Genomic DNA, 17,743 nt, shown 5'->3' with positions numbered 1-17,743 from the left:
TTTCTTATCAAATCAATCTGCACTGTTATCTGCTCCGTCCACGAAGATATCCTTCCACCACAGACCTCTGCACAAGGTCCCCCAACACCATTAATCTTTGTTTTTATTCTTCAACTTCATTTTCCTACCAAAATTCTATTCAAATCTTGCACAGCAAACCCTATCTTCTCTATAGGCAAACACACATTCTCTAATTTAACCTAATGAACTTTATACACTTCCTTTCTCCCTCTCCAAAGAAAAAAATTTAAAAATAGTCTCAAGATGAAAAATGATACTTGAAGGAGTCTTGCATAAGGAAAGGAAATAAACGTACAATGCCACCAATCACAAGTTTCTAGACTCCCCCTGACAACTTATTCGGATCCTATCATTAACAGGTTTTCAAAACACCAAACGACGAGGATTATCACCAATAGCCATCCCGAAATATTTGAAAGGCTCAACACCCATTTTACAATTAGGTATCTCTACCATAGTTTGAATCAAAAAACTGTAAACGTTACCACCCACCAACATGTTTTTATAAAAATTATCCATAAGGCTAAACATAAGTTCCAACCACAACAAATTAGCCTTAATAGCTCTAATATTGGCCCATCACTTCACTACCATAACCAAAGTATCATCTGCAAATGAGAGACTCAAAACTCATTGGAGCTCACCTCAAATCCTTTGAAAACCCATTAGCTTCCATTGATGCACTAAACAAAGTGTTTATCGCTTCAACAACTATAAAATATAAGAAAGGTGATAAGGGATTGTTCTATCTCAACCCCCTCCATATAACGGATTCATCCATAGGATTGTCATTTACTAACACATAAACTGATGTTGAACCAACACATTTTGGGATCCATTAACGCCATTTCTCTGAGAAATTCATCTTTAACATCACAAGGTCCAAGTAATCTCATTGAATTGAATTATAGGCATAATTATTCTCGTATTCTCTTAACTTAATTTCAGGTAATAGTTCAATCATTTATCTTCTTTTTTCTTCTCTCAATTTAGTCGTTTATTTAATTTTAAGTAACAATTTGATCATTTATATTTTAAAATATCAACAATATTATCATTTTTTTATTACAAAAAATCATTAAAATTTTCAAACGAAACCCATAAAATTTATTAACATCTTCAATATAATACAAATTTCATCAAACTATTAACTCAAATCTTCAAATAAACTCATATTTTCATCTTTATTTGATGAATTTGATGTTGTTGGAGATGAAAATATGGATTTATTTGAATATTTGAGTTATGCATTTGATGAATATATGAATTTTCTTGAAATTGGTATTAAATTTTATGAATTTTGTTTGAAGATTTTGATACATTTTCTAAGTTTCTGTGTAGAAAGGATAACATTGTTGACATTTTAAAATATAAAGGATCAAATTGTTAATTAAAATTAAATAAAAGACTAAATTAAAAAAAAAAATGACTGAAGTGTTACGTAAAATTAAGTTAAGGGATCGCAGAAACAATTATGCATTGAATCATATGTCGTCTCAAAATCGACTTTATCATGTGTATATGAAAATAATTTTTCATTACAAATGATGCTATACATTTCAAAATTATAACTTTTTTTTAGTAGCAAAATTACACCTTGTTGTGCCCTTCATGTTGCAAACCTAACAACAATTTGAAAGGCATACGCAGATTAAAAAAATATGATTATTTAAATAATTTAAGGCAAAAATATTGAAAGATAAACATATATACCAATTGTTTATATGGTTATATAACGATGAAATAGTATAATCCTAAAAGGATTTAATAAATATACATGATTAGTGTAAAAGATTTTTATATTATCAATAAATTACAACCATTAAATTGTTAAAAATATTTGACTTTTATGATATTTGACTTTTATGATAACTATTTATAAAATCTTTATCATGTATGGCAGTGATGTCCTGATGGTGTAAGAAATTTTATATTGACTTTATACGAAAATCAAACTCATCTAAAAAATCTGAGAGAATGAAATCAATATCATAATCAAAATCATATCATTCAAATTTTTAAATACAGTGTTAAAATCTAACAACATAAAAGCTAATATTTTCATCAGTATATTCTATATGATATAATAATTTATTTTTAAATCTTTATAGATTTATTTCTAAATTTATCTATTTATTGTGTGTGAAATTAGAGTTTTTACAGTGTAGAGTTACACATGTCCTATAAGTGTAGTTCAGTTGATAAAAAAAATTTCTATAACATTTGATATGTTGGAATGTAACTTTAAATTCATAATATTTTTCTTCTAAACATTTAAAGTGTGTGAACTTTAATGGTAGATTTTTTTGTCAAAGAAAGAGTTACTGCATATTAAAAGTTAGTGTATAGAGTATTCAATGTAAAGTTCATTGTAAGGGTAAATAAGTTTTAAGTCCTTAAAAAATTTCAAAATTTTATTTTTGATCTCTATAAAAAAAACAATTACAGTTTTTAGTCTATACAAAATTATTCGTAAAAACAGTTTTTGTCTATGTTGGAATATCAATATATAATTTTAAATGAATATTTTGCATACAAATTTACAATGTTATAATAAGTTTATCTATAAAAAGTAATCTAAAAAATTTATTTATGAGTTCATATATCCATTAGTTTTATCTTGAGTTTGTGGTTTTAAAAAAAATTCATATTCAATAGATCTAAAAAAATTCTTTTTTTTTTTGTGTGTGTGGCAAAACCATTTATAATGTTTTAAAATACATGCAGAAAAATCATTCAATTTTTTAAAACTTTTTGGATAATTAAATATACATTTTGTTCTAATTAATAAGGACAAAATATCATTGTAAGATAATTGTTGGGACTAAAATTCGTAGATAGACTAAAAATAAAATATTAAAATTTTATCAGACCTACAAAATTATTTTAACCCTTTATTGTAATTACTATTATAACACCCCAAATTTTTATTAATTATTGTTAAACCCTAAGAGTAGGTTGTGATAATTGTTCGATGTTTAAAGATAAACATAGGATAACAAGAAAAAGTAAAATATATTTAAAAAAGTTAAATAAATTAATAAATAGTATGAATAGATTTTAAAAATGGATTAATCGATTACTTTAAGTGGGTTAATTGATTAATGGGCAGCATGCACCAAACAATCTTGTTTTTATTCAATTAATCCATTAAATCTTTGTTGATAATTGATTAATATCATAGAAGAATTTAAAAATAACAATTTTTTCTAGTATTGTGTAGTCAATTTTGTATCTTATCTTTCAATTACCATTTATTCTAATAATTTAGCTATTTAAAAGTGTTTTAACTTCATAAATTTGTAGGTTTTCATAGTGGTAAGTTTAGTTTCTAAAACCTATCCTTAAACACTCATAACTTAGTAAATTCTAAACCAATTTCAATTTCTTTTGTTGTGTATTCGGTTACTCAAAAGGAAGTCTTAAACCTTAATGTTTATTTCATAGATATCAAAATCATTCTCAATTGATAAAGTTTTATTAAAATTCTATTATATTCTTATTTATAGAAAATTTATCTTTTTAAGTATTATTTGTATTCTATTCAAATATTTGTGTTATGAATAGTGAAGAGTCTTACCTCTATAATCTGAGTTTATACTATGTGCACCGACAAATTAAATTGCTTAAATGGATGAATAGCTTCATATCATAAGAATGTCTAATGATCCTTAGGTCTACACCGACAAATTAAATTGCTTAAAACTAATGTAAAGATAATAGATCAAGCCATGTGCTTAAATTGTGTTCAGAACATCTTTTACGATGTCCCACCTTTAATCATGTTTGATGACAATGTACTTGTGTTAATAATTAATTGTTATAAATGATATTATGTGTTCAATGAAATAACATATTATCAATTATCACTACGTTAAAAATAGGATCTTATAGCGCGCCTTTTACAGCGCTTACTAAATACAAGCGTTGTTGTAAATATATTTTAAAAATAACGGAGCATATAATAGCGCTTTTTTGATAAGCGTTGTGGAAAAAGCGCTGTGGTAGGGTCATATAGTCATATAGCGTTTGCGCATAATTTTTACAAGGCTTTTACAGCGCTTTTACACAAGCGTTGTATAATGAAGCGCCTTCACATAATGTTTTACAGCGCTTTTTGGACAAGCGCTGTAAAAGACATGCGCTTTCAAATAATTAAATGACTTATTACAATGCTTTTTTTACAAGCGTTGTAAAAGACATGCGCTTTCAAAAAAATAAATGGCCTATTATAGCGCTTTTGTTACAAGCGCTGTAAAATGTCACATAATTGAAGGACCTATTTGAGTGCTTATTCTACAAATGGGCTGTAAAATCATTCACTCATTCACTTTAAATAAAAATCATTTACTTTAAATAAATAAAAACAAATTTACAAACCCTCATCACCTCTATTCTGGGAACTCTCATCTCCTCTACATATTGTGCGGCCATCTACTGCTCCTCCTTTAAAAAAATTGGATACGTTGTCTCAGATATTTATTAATTTATTGTTGTCACGAAAACTAATAAATTGTTACATAATAAATCATATAAAATATTTTCTTTTTTGAAATTTGTTGATCTGTTTTGTTTTGAAATCTTTTCTATTGTGAAATTGTTACATAATGGTTGATGTTATCAGTAACTTATTATTTTTGTAACTGTATTTATATAGGTCATATAATATGGACTGGAAATAGACGTCTGTCAATCCATTGTCAAAAGAGTATGAAAATGGAGTGAAGGAGTTTGTTGAGTTTGCAGTGAAGAATGCATAACATACAATTGTGCCTGCTCCCATTATGTCCTGGATATAGTCATTATTCTCCTTCCAATTATCTCTTCTCCTGATATTCTTCCTGAATGACGAGACATGGGAAGCCCTATGGATTCAACATTGGACATATATTCAGTACAAAATTCAGCAGTTTCTTCAACAATGTACCGTTCAGCAATACAACCTTCTGGTCGACTTCTACTTTTTACATGCCCTTTTAATATCTTCATATATCGTTCTATCGGATACATCCATCTCATATAAGCTGGCCCACAAAGTTGTGTCTCTTTAACCAGATGAACAGTAAGGTGAATCATTATATCAAAAAACGAGGGTGGGAAATACATTTCAAGCTCACACAAAGTAACAACAATTTCCCTCTGCAATGTCGGTAATTTTTGAGGATCAATCACTTTACTACAAAATTCCCTGAAGAAGAAACATAATCTAGTTAACGCTCGTCGAACTTTTTCAGGTAAAATGGAACGTATACCTATTGGTAACAAATACTCCATTAAAATATGACATTCATGGGTCTTCAAACCTTTTAACTTGAGGTCTTTCATACAAACCAAATTTTTAATGTTTGACGAGTATCCTTCTAGAACTTTAACTTCGTGTAGAAATTTACATAAAACAATTTTTTCCTTTCTAGATAGAGTATGAGCGGCTGGAGGTAGATATGTGCGATTTCCTTTCTTTACGGGACCGAATTCATTTCTAATTCCCATATCGACCAAATCAATTCTTGCATTGATGTCATCTTTAGACTTTTCTGGAACATTGAGTAACATACCAATAACACTATCAAATACATTTTTTTCAATATGCATCACATCGAGGAAATGTCTTATATATAATGACTTCCAATATGGTAATTCAAAGAAAATTGACTTTTTCTTCCACCCAGTTTTGACCAACTCTCCTGCAAAAGGTTTGCCAAATTTATTGGTCAAACCTTGTACTTTTTCAAGTATTTGATATCCATTCGGTGCTAAAGGAGCTTTACCTTCCTCTGATTTTCCATTGAATGCATTTCTCCACCCACGATACTGATGACTATAAGGTAAAAATCTACGATGTCCAAGAAATACATTCTTCTTACAATGTTTCAACCGCATCCAATCTGTACTCTCTTCACATATAGCACATGCACACTGACCTTTAATGATATATCCTGATAAATTACCATATGTTAATTGTGTCGAACAACATAGCCCTCAAATTGAAACATTCTTTCCTATACCCATCATAAACTTCCACACCTGTCTCCCACATAATTTTTAAATCTTCAATTAAAGGAGTCAAGTATACTTCGATATCATTCCCCGGTTGTTTGGGTCTAGAAATTAACAGAGACAACATCATAAACTTACGCTTCATACATAACCATGGAGGTAGGTTATAAAATCAACAAAATCACAGGCCACGTGTTGTGTGAGTTGCTTTGAAGACCATGTGGATTCATTCCATCAGTAGAAAGTGCAAGTCTTAGATTTCTTGACTCTATCCCGAATTCAGGATACTCGTGATCAATTTTTGCCCATTGTGGGGAATCTGCAGGGTGTCGAAACTTTTCATCTCTAATTCTTTCATCTGCATGCCATGTCAAGTGTTTTGAATCTTCTTCACTACGATACATGCGCCTAAATCTTAGTATTATAGGAAAATACCACACAACTTTTGCTGGAGTAGATTCTTTCTTCTTATATCTAGAGACATTGCATTTCAGACACGCCTTAAGTAATTCATATGGGTTTCGAAATAAAATGCAATCGTTAGGACACACATGAGTCCTTTCGTAACTCATGCCAATAGAGCACAAAATTCGTTTAATCTCGTAGGTTCGACTGGGGAGTTCGTTATCATCTGACAACATATCTTTTAAGTGTGTTAATAATTCTGTGAAGCTTTTATCAGACCATCCATTACTCGTTTTTAAGTTGTACAGCTTTAATATCACCGACAGTCTTGCGAATTTAGTACAACCATTATATAATGGTTTCTCTACATTACTCAACAAACTCTCAAACATTTTATGACAATCCCGAAGATCTTCTTCAACTGCTTTTGCAATCTCCTCAACTCGGTCCGACTCATATGTATCTGTATCGAAGTCAGTTGAAGCATATGTCGAACCATTCTCAAAATTTATGTTTCCTTTTTTTTTCTCACCATGTCTTATCCAACATGTATAGCTTTGATCAATTTCATTCCATACTAAATGTCCTTCCAATTCATCTTCTCTAACGCGTTTTCGAAAACAATGTTTTAAACAATGACAAACGACTCTATTTGGATCTTTTGCATTCTTCACTACAAACTCAACAAACTCTTACACTCCATTTTCATACTCTTTTGACAATCGATTGGCAGACATCCATTTCTGGTCCATATTATATGACTTATATAAATGCATTTACAAAAATAATAAGTCATTATATCAATATATAGTACACAAATCTAATATTGGAAAATAGAAACCAAGGTCCATTATTATGTAACAATTTCAAAAAAGAAAAGATTTCAAAACAGAACAGATCAACAAATTTCAAAAAGAGAAGATTTATTATGTAACAATTTATTAGTTTTCGTGACAACAACAAACTAATAAATACAGTACCTGAGACAACGTATCCAATTTTTATTAAAGGAGGAGTAGTAGATGGCCGCACAATACTTAGAGGAGATGAGGGTTCTCAGAGTAGAGGTGATGAGGGTTCGTGAATTTGTTTTTATTTATTTAAAGTAAATGATTTTTATTTAAAGTGAATGATTTTATAGCGCTTGTAACAAAAGCGCTCTAATAGGTGCGCTTGTAAAAAAAGCGGTGTAATAAGTCATTTAATTATTTGACTTTTATAGCGCTTGTAACAAAAACGCTCTAATAGGTGCGCTTGTAAAAAAAGCGCTGTAATAAGTCATTTATTTATTTGACTTTTACAGCGCTTGTAAAAAAAGCGTTGTAATAAGTCATTTAATTATTTGACTTTTACAGCGCTTGTACAAAAAGCGTTGTAAAAGCCTTGTAAACATTATGCGCAAACGCTATATGATCCTACAACAGCGCTTCTTCCACAGCGTTTGTCAAAAAAACGATGTTATATGCTCCGTTATTTTTAAAATATATTTACAACAGTGCTTGTATTTAGTAAGCGCTGTAAAAGGCGCGCTATAAAATGTCATTTTTGGCGTAGTGATTGATATTTTAAAGTATTGTTGGGTAGATGGTGTCACCACTACCTCCATTCATTTTTAATTGTTGATTTGTTTACACAAACCAAATAAACTATTAAATTTTGCTATTTTTTATAAACAATTTCATCTTTTTTCAATACTACCTTTAACTTTTTCTTTATATCTAAATCTACTTATTTATTTCACATTAATAAATAAACAGGAATAACTTTGACAAAACAATATTTAATAATTTAGAATTTGAAAACACATAAAAAGGGACAAAACTTTTATGACAAAATGATTTGAAAAGGAACGGGGATATGTTTTAGAAAAATTCATTGTAATTGTATTGTATTAATATAAATATTAGAATTCACAATATTAATAATAATAATAATAATAATAATAATAATAATAATAATAATAATAATAATAATAAATAGAACTTTTATATTTGACACACATAATTCTATATCACATATTTTTTGTCTCATTTTCTCTCAATCTCTCTTTATACCACATCACAAATATATCATACTATTTTCTATATTTATTTCTCTATCAAGGTGTAGATGGTAAGAAGGGTGTAAAAGGGTACCAAAGTTATTTACTTAATAAATATATCTAAAAATTTAAACATAATATTTTTTAAATGAAATTATTAGTATTGAATTGTGATACTAGAATTATTGTAGTAGTATATACTTGAAAATCTCAAGTAAACAAGGAGAGTGGGATGAAAGGATAAAAAAATTAAGACTTTATTGCACTTTTGATTTTTTACTTTGTTTGAAATTAATTTTTAATTTCTTATTTCTAAAATTTGGTTCTTGTTTTACATTTTGTAGAATTTTGTTGATCCTTTTTCATCTTTTATCTTGTGGCACGATCATTAATGATGTGGTGTAGTAGAATTGAATAAAAATTAATACATATCACTAATTAATTAATCATAAAAAAATTAATTAAATTATTGATTATTGATTATTGAAATTGATTTAATTTTATTTAATTGAGTTGTAACACATCACTATTACGTTATTAATTATCATGTTCTATCATAAAAAAATAAACGGAACAAATAAAATCCCACGATGAAAAGAAAATACTTAAAATTTAAAAAACTTGTTATGGTGTGTCGGTAGGATGTACCTCTTCTATAGACAAACTCCAGTAACGTGGTGTTGATTGCCCTATTAACTGTTTGATATGTGATCATGAACTTGAAAATATTGTCCATATTCTCTTATCTTGTATTAATAGTCAAAATGTCTGCCATAAAACTCTTTTTTTCAAATCGTTGTTGATGTTTATGTAATTTGGAGGTATTTGACATAATCTTTTAAAGTCTTGTCCCAGCTTTTTAGTAAGGAGGCATATCTTTTTGCAGCTATCATTTGGAAATGACTTAGTTGAAAGTCCGTTCCAAATATTTAACCAAGCTATAGATCTTCTCAAGGATTGGAATATTGTTAGGGCTACTCAAAATCAGCAGAAGTTGTACATATATATAAAGAGCAACCTACAAATTTGGTAGAAATCGGGACCATGTAGAATGAAATACAACATTGATGTCTTTTTCTCCACTCATGCCAATAAGGCCGTTGGAGTTGGAATGTGTATTAGGAGTGAACATGGAGAGTTTGTGTTGGCTAAAATAGACTAGTTCATATCTCGGTGTGAAGTTCACACATGCAAAGCGTTTGGTCTACTCTTCGCTATCGAATAGTGTGTGATTTACTGATAAATCTTATAGACTTTGAACTTGATTCAAAAGTGGTAGTTAGTATACCTTTCATTCTCAAAATCTTGGCAATGTTGAATTTGGAGATATTATTAAAAAATTTAAATCTATGTTTAATTATTTTCATGCTTGAGTTTTGTAGGAGGCTAGAGAATGAAGTTGTTCATGCTTTTGCAAAGATATCTCAATCCCGTTTTTGTGTTTGGGTTGAAATACCTTATTGTATTGAACACATTTATTATCAATGAAATGGGATAAACATTTTTTGATCAAAAACAAAATTGAAAAAAATAAAACAAAAATGCTTTTAGGAAAAGAAAAAAATGTTAACAAATGTCTCAAGGACACATGTTAATAATTTAAATATAATTTTTTTATTAAAATATTGTGTATTCCAAATTTTAAAAGTTTAAATTTTATTTTTTAAAATCAAATTATTTTCTCCTTTGTAAAATAATCAAATCATTTGATCATTTTTTATATATTAAAAAAATTATAAATAAAATAAAAAAAAAATTTTATTAAATATTAATGCATTGTCAAAATCATAAATATATAATAAACTATATTACATTAAAAATAGTATAAATAATATGAATTAAATATAATAAACTTTATTACATTAAAAATAATATTAATTAAATATAAGTGCAAAAATTAAAAGTTTTAATTATTTGGAAACAATTAATGAAAGCCCACAGTGTGGTCAAGTCAAAGGGTACTGATTGTCTGGAAACGCGGTTAGCATGTGGCGGCTCTAACACATATGGCCACAGCACAAGATGATGGAGCTGTTATTTTGAAGTTTGAACTGAGCTTTCATTGGAGGAATATTTTGATGTTTTCTGCTCGCCGTCCAATTTTTCACCCCAACAAAGCAACATGCTTCTACTTTCAAATTTTCATACTCTTGTTAATTTTGTTAAGGCATAATTAATTGCTACGCGGGTGTTTAATTTAATTACAGATAATATTTTAGTTTTATTTTTAATTTAGTATTTTATTTAATTTTAAATAATAATATAATATTTTATATTTTAAAATATTGACAATAGTATTATTTTTTTATAAAAATTTAGAAAATTCATTAAAATTTTTAAATAAAATTTAATATTAATTTCAAAAAAATTCATATATTTGTCAAATGCATAACTCAAATATTTAAATAAACTTATATTTTCATCTCCAACAAAATCAAATTCATCAAATAAAGAATAAAAGTATAAATTTATTTAAACATTTGAGTTATGAGTTTGATGAAATTTACCTTATATTGAAGATGATAATTAATTTTATGGGTTTTGTTTGAAATTTTTGATGAGTTTTTTGAATTTTTGTAAAAAAAATGATAACATTGTTGACATTTTAATACATAAAGAATTAAATTGTTGCTTAAAATTAAATAAAAAACTAAATAAATAAATAAAAGATAAACAACTGAAGTGTTACCTGAAATTAAGTTGAATGACCGCATGAACAATTATGCCATTTGTTAATTACTACCTTCGGTTTCAATTAAGAAAAGTTTTGAATTGTTTGTAGTCTTTTTATAAAGAAAGTTGTGATTTTTAAGAGATATTTATTGTTTAAATGATAAGCTTTTTTCTTCTTCTTCTAATTGGGACTAGAAGAAGTAATAAATCTTGTTAATTTTAATAGAATTATTTATTTATTTTCTATAATCCTCTTAAATAATTATTAGGTCGGTTTGTTTTAGATTTAAAAAAAAAAGTAAATTTGACTTTATATTTCTAAAAATAGTTTTTATAAAAATTTGCTTAAAAATAATATAAGTTATTTTGGATTAATTTGTTATCGATTAGAAAAAGTAATTTTGAAATTTAATAATTTAGCTATTCATTATTAGAAATTTTTACATGATTTTTATGAAGAACTTCTCAAAACAACTTTTTATTTTAATCATTTTTTGAATATCTGTATGTTATCAACAATGTATCTCTTGAATATCTTTTAAATAAAATTATAATTTATTATAGAAACTATACACAAAATGAATATATGTTAGTGATCAATTAATTAAAAAATATATATATATATATAAATATATATATATATATATATATATATATTTATATTGGCAGATCTTAACAAGTTTTATTAGGGCCAACATAAAATAAAATAATTTCAATTGATCTTATATAAAATACCATATTCGAATCAAGTATTTACAATTTTTTCAATCAAACAACTATATTTACAATAAAAATAACAAAAATCATTATGATGAAGACTTGAACCAAGAACATGAGATTTATAAACATCTCTATTACCACTAAACTACTGCACAACTGTTTTATAGTAATTAATGATGATCTAGAATAATATTTTTAGATTATTTTATCTTTTTTTTTAATGTTTGAAGATGAAATGGTAAAAAAACTCACACAACTGTGAGGTTTTGGATTCGAAAATAGTATATTATATTCAGTTTAACAATATCGATATTGTCCAGTTGAACTAAGTCTTACTGGTAGATTATTATCTTTATCCCCTAATTATAAGCATTTTTGAGAAAAATATTTGTCTTTAAATATGAGTATAGTTATTATTAGATGCATTTAGTATTTTTTTTTGTTCAAAACTCACCTGTTATTAATACTATTAATTTATTTTAGAAAATAAAAAAAGTCAAATTAAATACATTTATGTATAAATAGTACTTCATATTTTAATAACATCCACATATTAAATTGACACATTAAACTAATTATGTTATAAATATTAAGTCTATTAGTTACTATTCGTTTACTTGTGCCTTAATATTGTAATAGAAACTATATAATAAGAGAATAATACTATTTAATATTTTTTCTTCTCTTTTTTTGTCTTTATCTCATTTGTTTTTAATACTCTTCTATATCCAACCTTTTTCCCGTTTAATTTACAACAGCACGAAGTTTAAAGTACAATAAGTCTAATGAATATACATATTTCAGAATTTTTCCATGTTTACATATTTTTTAATATATATCATCACTACTCTTCTACATTCTATCTTTATTTCGATTAGTTTACAATAAATTACTTATTTTTTATATTTCAGACTAGATACACTAACTTTAGAATTATTATTTTTGTTTATATTTTATTACGAAAAAAACTACATGAAAAAGGGTTCGACTTATGTGAAAAGTGATAAAGATGATTGATGTTGTATTATAACTATCCAATTAATCATAGATGTACATATAATATCAATTATTTATTTGATCATTAATGATTGATATTATTTATTTTATTATGTAAAGTTGATTGTTCACTTTTAAATAACCAAATTCGTGAAAAAATAAAAAATAAAAATTAATAACTAAAAATATTGGTGGACATCTAACACTTTCTTAAACATCATGAGTGAAAAAAAAATATAGAGAAGTACGTGCTATAATAAAAAGAGATATACGTATAGAAAATAAAATCTTAAATAAATGTATAGAGATTACTATGTTAAAATATATCATTGTTGGATTTATAATTAGAGGACAAAAAGATAAAATTAAGTATTAGTAACAGAATTTTAGAGTGGAGGAGGGAGTAAGAAGCCGTCATTGTCCGGCCTATCGAAGGGATTAAATTGGTGTGCCTTTTTCCTCGAAACCTCACACGTCACTCTTTGGTTCATCCTTCAAAACCTAAGAACCCAACCCAAATTCACTCGAAATAAATCACCAACCAAATGCACCACTCTCATTAGTTATTACCCTTATCTCACTCTCTATCTCTTCCTCTCTCTCTCTCTCTCTCTCTATCTCTCTGGGGCGGAACACTTTCTCATTTTCAACAAACAAACTCTCCTTGAGTCACAAAACAAACTTTCATCGCCACAATTGCCAACAACTCTCACTCTCTCTTCCTCCGCCGCCACCGTTGCATGGAATGACAGACTACCGTTCACCGCCTACAATGAATATCTGGACCGACGAAAACTCCTCCGTCATGGAAGCCTTCATGAGCACCTCTGACCTCTCCTCTCTCTGGCTTCCAACACCGCATTCCGCCGCATCAACCACCACACCACTCACCGACCCGACCCGAACTCAAACACAGCCTCTCTTCAACCAAGAAACTCTCCAGCACCGTCTTCAATCATTAATAGAAGGCTCGAGAGAGAGCTGGACCTACGCAATTTTCTGGCAACCCTCTCACGACTATTCCTCCGGCGCACCACTCCTCGGTTGGGGTGACGGATATTACAAAGGCGAAGACGAAAAAGAAAAAGGGAAAAAAGTAATCAAAACCACGTCGCCTGAAGAACAAGCGCATCGTAAAAAAGTTCTCCGTGAACTTAATTCCTTAATTTCTGGCTCTTCTGGGTCACCTGATGATGCTGTTGAGGAAGATGTGACTGACACTGAGTGGTTCTTTCTCACGTCGATGACTCAATCTTTCGTCAACAGCAGCGGCTCTTTAAGCCAAGCTTACTTTAATTCCACCCCTGTTTGGATCTCAGGGCCTGACAGGCTTTCCATTTCTGCCTGTGAGCGGGCCCGTCAGGCCCAATTCCTTGGGCTTCAGACTTTGGTATGTATCCCAACACCGTCTTCAAACGGCGTCGTGGAGCTTGCATCTACGGAAATAATTCCGTACAGCTCCGATCTGATGGAAAAAGTCCGTGCTTTGTTTAATTTCAACAATCCCGAGGCAGGATCTTGGCCATTGAATTCCGTTACAACTGATCAAAGCGAGAATGATCCTTCCTCTCTTTGGCTCAACGATCCTTCTGGCTCTGCTGGTATTGAAATTAAAGATTCCGTCAACGCCGTTAATACAACCGTTTCTGCAAATGCAGCAATTGGTAAAAGTTTGCAGTTTGAAACCCAAACACATGGTTCTTCAAGCACTCTGACGGAAACACCAAACGTTATTCACGTTCACAACGCTCAGCGTAACCAGAATCAGAACCAAAGCTTCTTCCCTAAAGAATTGAATTTTTCTAGTTCAATGAAACCAGAATCCGGCGAGATTCTGAACTTCGGTGAGAGTAAAAAGAGCTCTTACAGCGCCGTTAATGGAAACGGAAATGGAAATTTCTTTTCTGGTCAGTCACCGTTTGCTGCCGGTGAAGAAAACAGAAAGAGAAGGTCTCCTGTTTCCAGAAGCAGCGTTGACGATGGAATACTTTCCTTCACTTCCGGCGTACTTTTACCGGCGTCAAATATGAAATCCAGCGGCGGAATTGGTACCGGCGGAGATTCCGATCAATCAGATCTGGAAGTTTCCGTCGTGAAGGAAGCCGACAGCAGCAGAGTAATCGAACCAGAGAAGCGGCCACGGAAACGAGGACGAAAACCGGCGAACGGAAGAGAAGAGCCGTTGAATCACGTTGAAGCGGAGAGACAAAGAAGAGAAAAGCTGAATCAAAGATTCTACTCTCTTCGCGCTGTAGTTCCCAACGTTTCTAAAATGGACAAAGCATCACTTCTCGGCGACGCGATTTCTTACATAAACGAATTAAAAGAAAAGCTTCAAGGGCTTGAATCATCGAAAGGCGAATTGGAAAAACAATTAGATACAACAAAAAAGGAACTCGAACTTGCAAGTAATAAAAATCCACTACTTCCACTGGACAAAGAAAAATTGAAAACAAATTGTAAGTTGATTGATTTGGATATAGAAGTCAAGGTCATAGGATGGGATGCAATGATTAGGGTTCAATGTAGTAAGAAGAATCACCCTGCAGCGAAATTGATGGTGGCGTTGAAAGAATTGGATGTTGAAGTGAATCATGCAAGCGTGTCTGTAGTGAATGATTTGATGATTCAACAAGCTACAGTCAACATGGGAAATCAATTTTACACCAAGGAACAGCTTTTGTCAGTTCTATCTTCCAAAATTGGCGATGCACGATGATAAATTCGATTCTGGAATTTTTTTTTTTTGGTTTCGATGTAGCTGTGTCTGTAAAACAACTATGTTATTTTTCTTACTTTAGCTAGTACTAGTACTTTTTGTTAACTTAGTTTAGATTTTTGAGGTTATTTTTATTGGATATTATGTAATGTTGGATGGAGTAGATTTAGGGGACAGCTTTTCTTCAAGTTTATGGAGGGAAAGTAAGTTAGGGGGTTAAAGTGGAGTATTTTTATGTCAATATTATTACCTGTTTGTATACATGTCTCTTAATTATCATAAATGTGAATGAATTCCACTTCATCCATATTCTGGGGTGTTATTATTTACTTCAGCTTATGATTATGAATTCTTATTTCCATGTTACCATGTGATTCATTTGTGTTTTGGATTTGTTTGAGGATGCTGTTTCTTGGGGTGTAATTAGTGAATTTTAGTCTGAAGTTTCGGACTGGAATTCTCTATGAATTTTGGTTGTTGGATATAGGAGTAGTATATTTTAAGAAGAGTTTTGATCATTTTGAGTGTTTTGGTTGTGTGCAGAATAGAGACAAAACAATTAGGCAAGGAAAACGTGTTTGGGAACAGTTTGATTTGATTATTACATCACCGGTGCCCGATGTGGCCCAAAACCCTGTACCTGGACAAGTGGGTGGGTTAACTATTAGGCATGTGAAAAATACACACTCTTACAAAATTCATGGTCCCTACCTCTACTAATTTGTGTTGGTGGTTAATTTTCATTTCACTCTGGATCGAGTGTCTACATCTTTCTACATTATTTTATGGTTTTGGCGTATTCGGCACTGCTATCTATAGACCTATAGTTTATTTTTCCCCACAAGCTAAAGCCAATTTCTTGTTAAAGTAATTCTGCCAAGCAAAGTTTTGACCCTACCAACTTACCATTGAAAATATCCTCCGACATGCATGGTAGTATTAAGGGAAAAAAAGAGTGTATTCAATTCTCCTTTACAATAAAGTATCCTAACTTGGCTGTGTACTAGGCTCTGTCAATTGAATCACAACCACCGGTCATGCACCAACTTGAATGATAAAAATAAATAAAAATTAATGTACACCCAAACACTTCTTAAATAACTTTAGAGACATAAAAATAAATATAATATATCGATGATGAGATAAAAAAAAAAGATAAAAAAAAAAAGAATTGAGTGAATGTATGAAAATTAGTGGTATTTAAATATGAGAGTTAAAAAAAAATATGTAATTCATCGATATTAAAGAACATTGAGCAATGTGAACTGTCTTTGTCATGTAAGAGTGTTCGTTACATAAAACTTGAATTAAATTGAATCACATTAATAGTTTTATTTATTTCTTAAAAATCATTTTAAAATAAAGTTCAATTGTAAATTGTTTTGAAATTGATTTATAAATATAAATCAATTTAATATTTTAAACAAATTTTTAGTTCAAATCGATTTCGAACTAGTACGATAAAATAATTTTTTTGAAACTTTTTTTATTGTTTTACGTGAACAAATAGTTGTCAAAATTTTCTAATAAAAAACATTTTTCAAAAAAGAAAAATTGAAAAAAGAATTTTGAAATTCCTTTTGACAAAAAATTTTCAAAAAAAAATGATGTAAAAAGTTTTTCGATAATTTAAAATATAAAATATAAAATTTTTAAGGAAAAAATGGTTTTCGATTTTTTACTAAAAAAATTTTCAAAAAAAATGATTTAATTTTTTTTAAAAAAAAGCCTCGATATTTTCTTAGGGAAAATATATTTCAATTTTTTTTTTAAAATTGAAAATAAAAAATTTTAAATTGAAGTTAATTAACTAATTTATTTTAAATATATAATTCTATTTATAAACATTTAATTAGTTTGATTTTTTTATACTGTACAATTTAATTTATCAAATATAGATTAATTAACTATATATTTTGTTGGACACGTCAATCATATATCAATCCACCTTCCATACATTTAACAAACAATATGTGAATTGCATGTGAGGAAAGAAATGCAACCTGCTTATCCATTTCTTGTCCTCTGAATATTTTGACCAAAAAAATTGTCATTAATTTTACTTTGAAGTAACTCATCACAATTAGAGTTGTTCATGTTTCGTTTTTTTTTATTTAAAATAAACTATATTTATTTTAATACTAATATATGAATTTAGATTTATAATCAAA

At 29.1% G+C, this 17,743-nt stretch overlaps 1 protein-coding gene across 1 annotated transcript; it reads left to right on the top strand.

Annotated features, from left to right (window-relative positions):
• The first annotated feature begins 13,325 nt into the window (after window positions 1–13,325).
• LOC101507137 (transcription factor MYC2-like) lies at window positions 13,326–15,879 on the top strand. Its single transcript, XM_004509669.4, has one exon. It carries the CDS (start codon window positions 13,599–13,601, stop codon window positions 15,570–15,572), a length of 1,974 nt encoding a protein of 657 aa, XP_004509726.1. The 5' UTR covers window positions 13,326–13,598; the 3' UTR covers window positions 15,573–15,879.
• The last annotated feature ends 1,864 nt before the right edge of the window (window positions 15,880–17,743 follow it).

Source organism: Cicer arietinum, chromosome 7, assembly GCF_000331145.2.
Source record: "Cicer arietinum cultivar CDC Frontier isolate Library 1 chromosome 7, Cicar.CDCFrontier_v2.0, whole genome shotgun sequence".
Lineage (NCBI taxonomy): Eukaryota > Viridiplantae > Streptophyta > Magnoliopsida > Fabales > Fabaceae > Cicer > Cicer arietinum.
The sequence above is the reverse complement of the archived record's forward strand: the minus strand, read 5'-3'. Positions and strand labels throughout refer to the sequence as shown.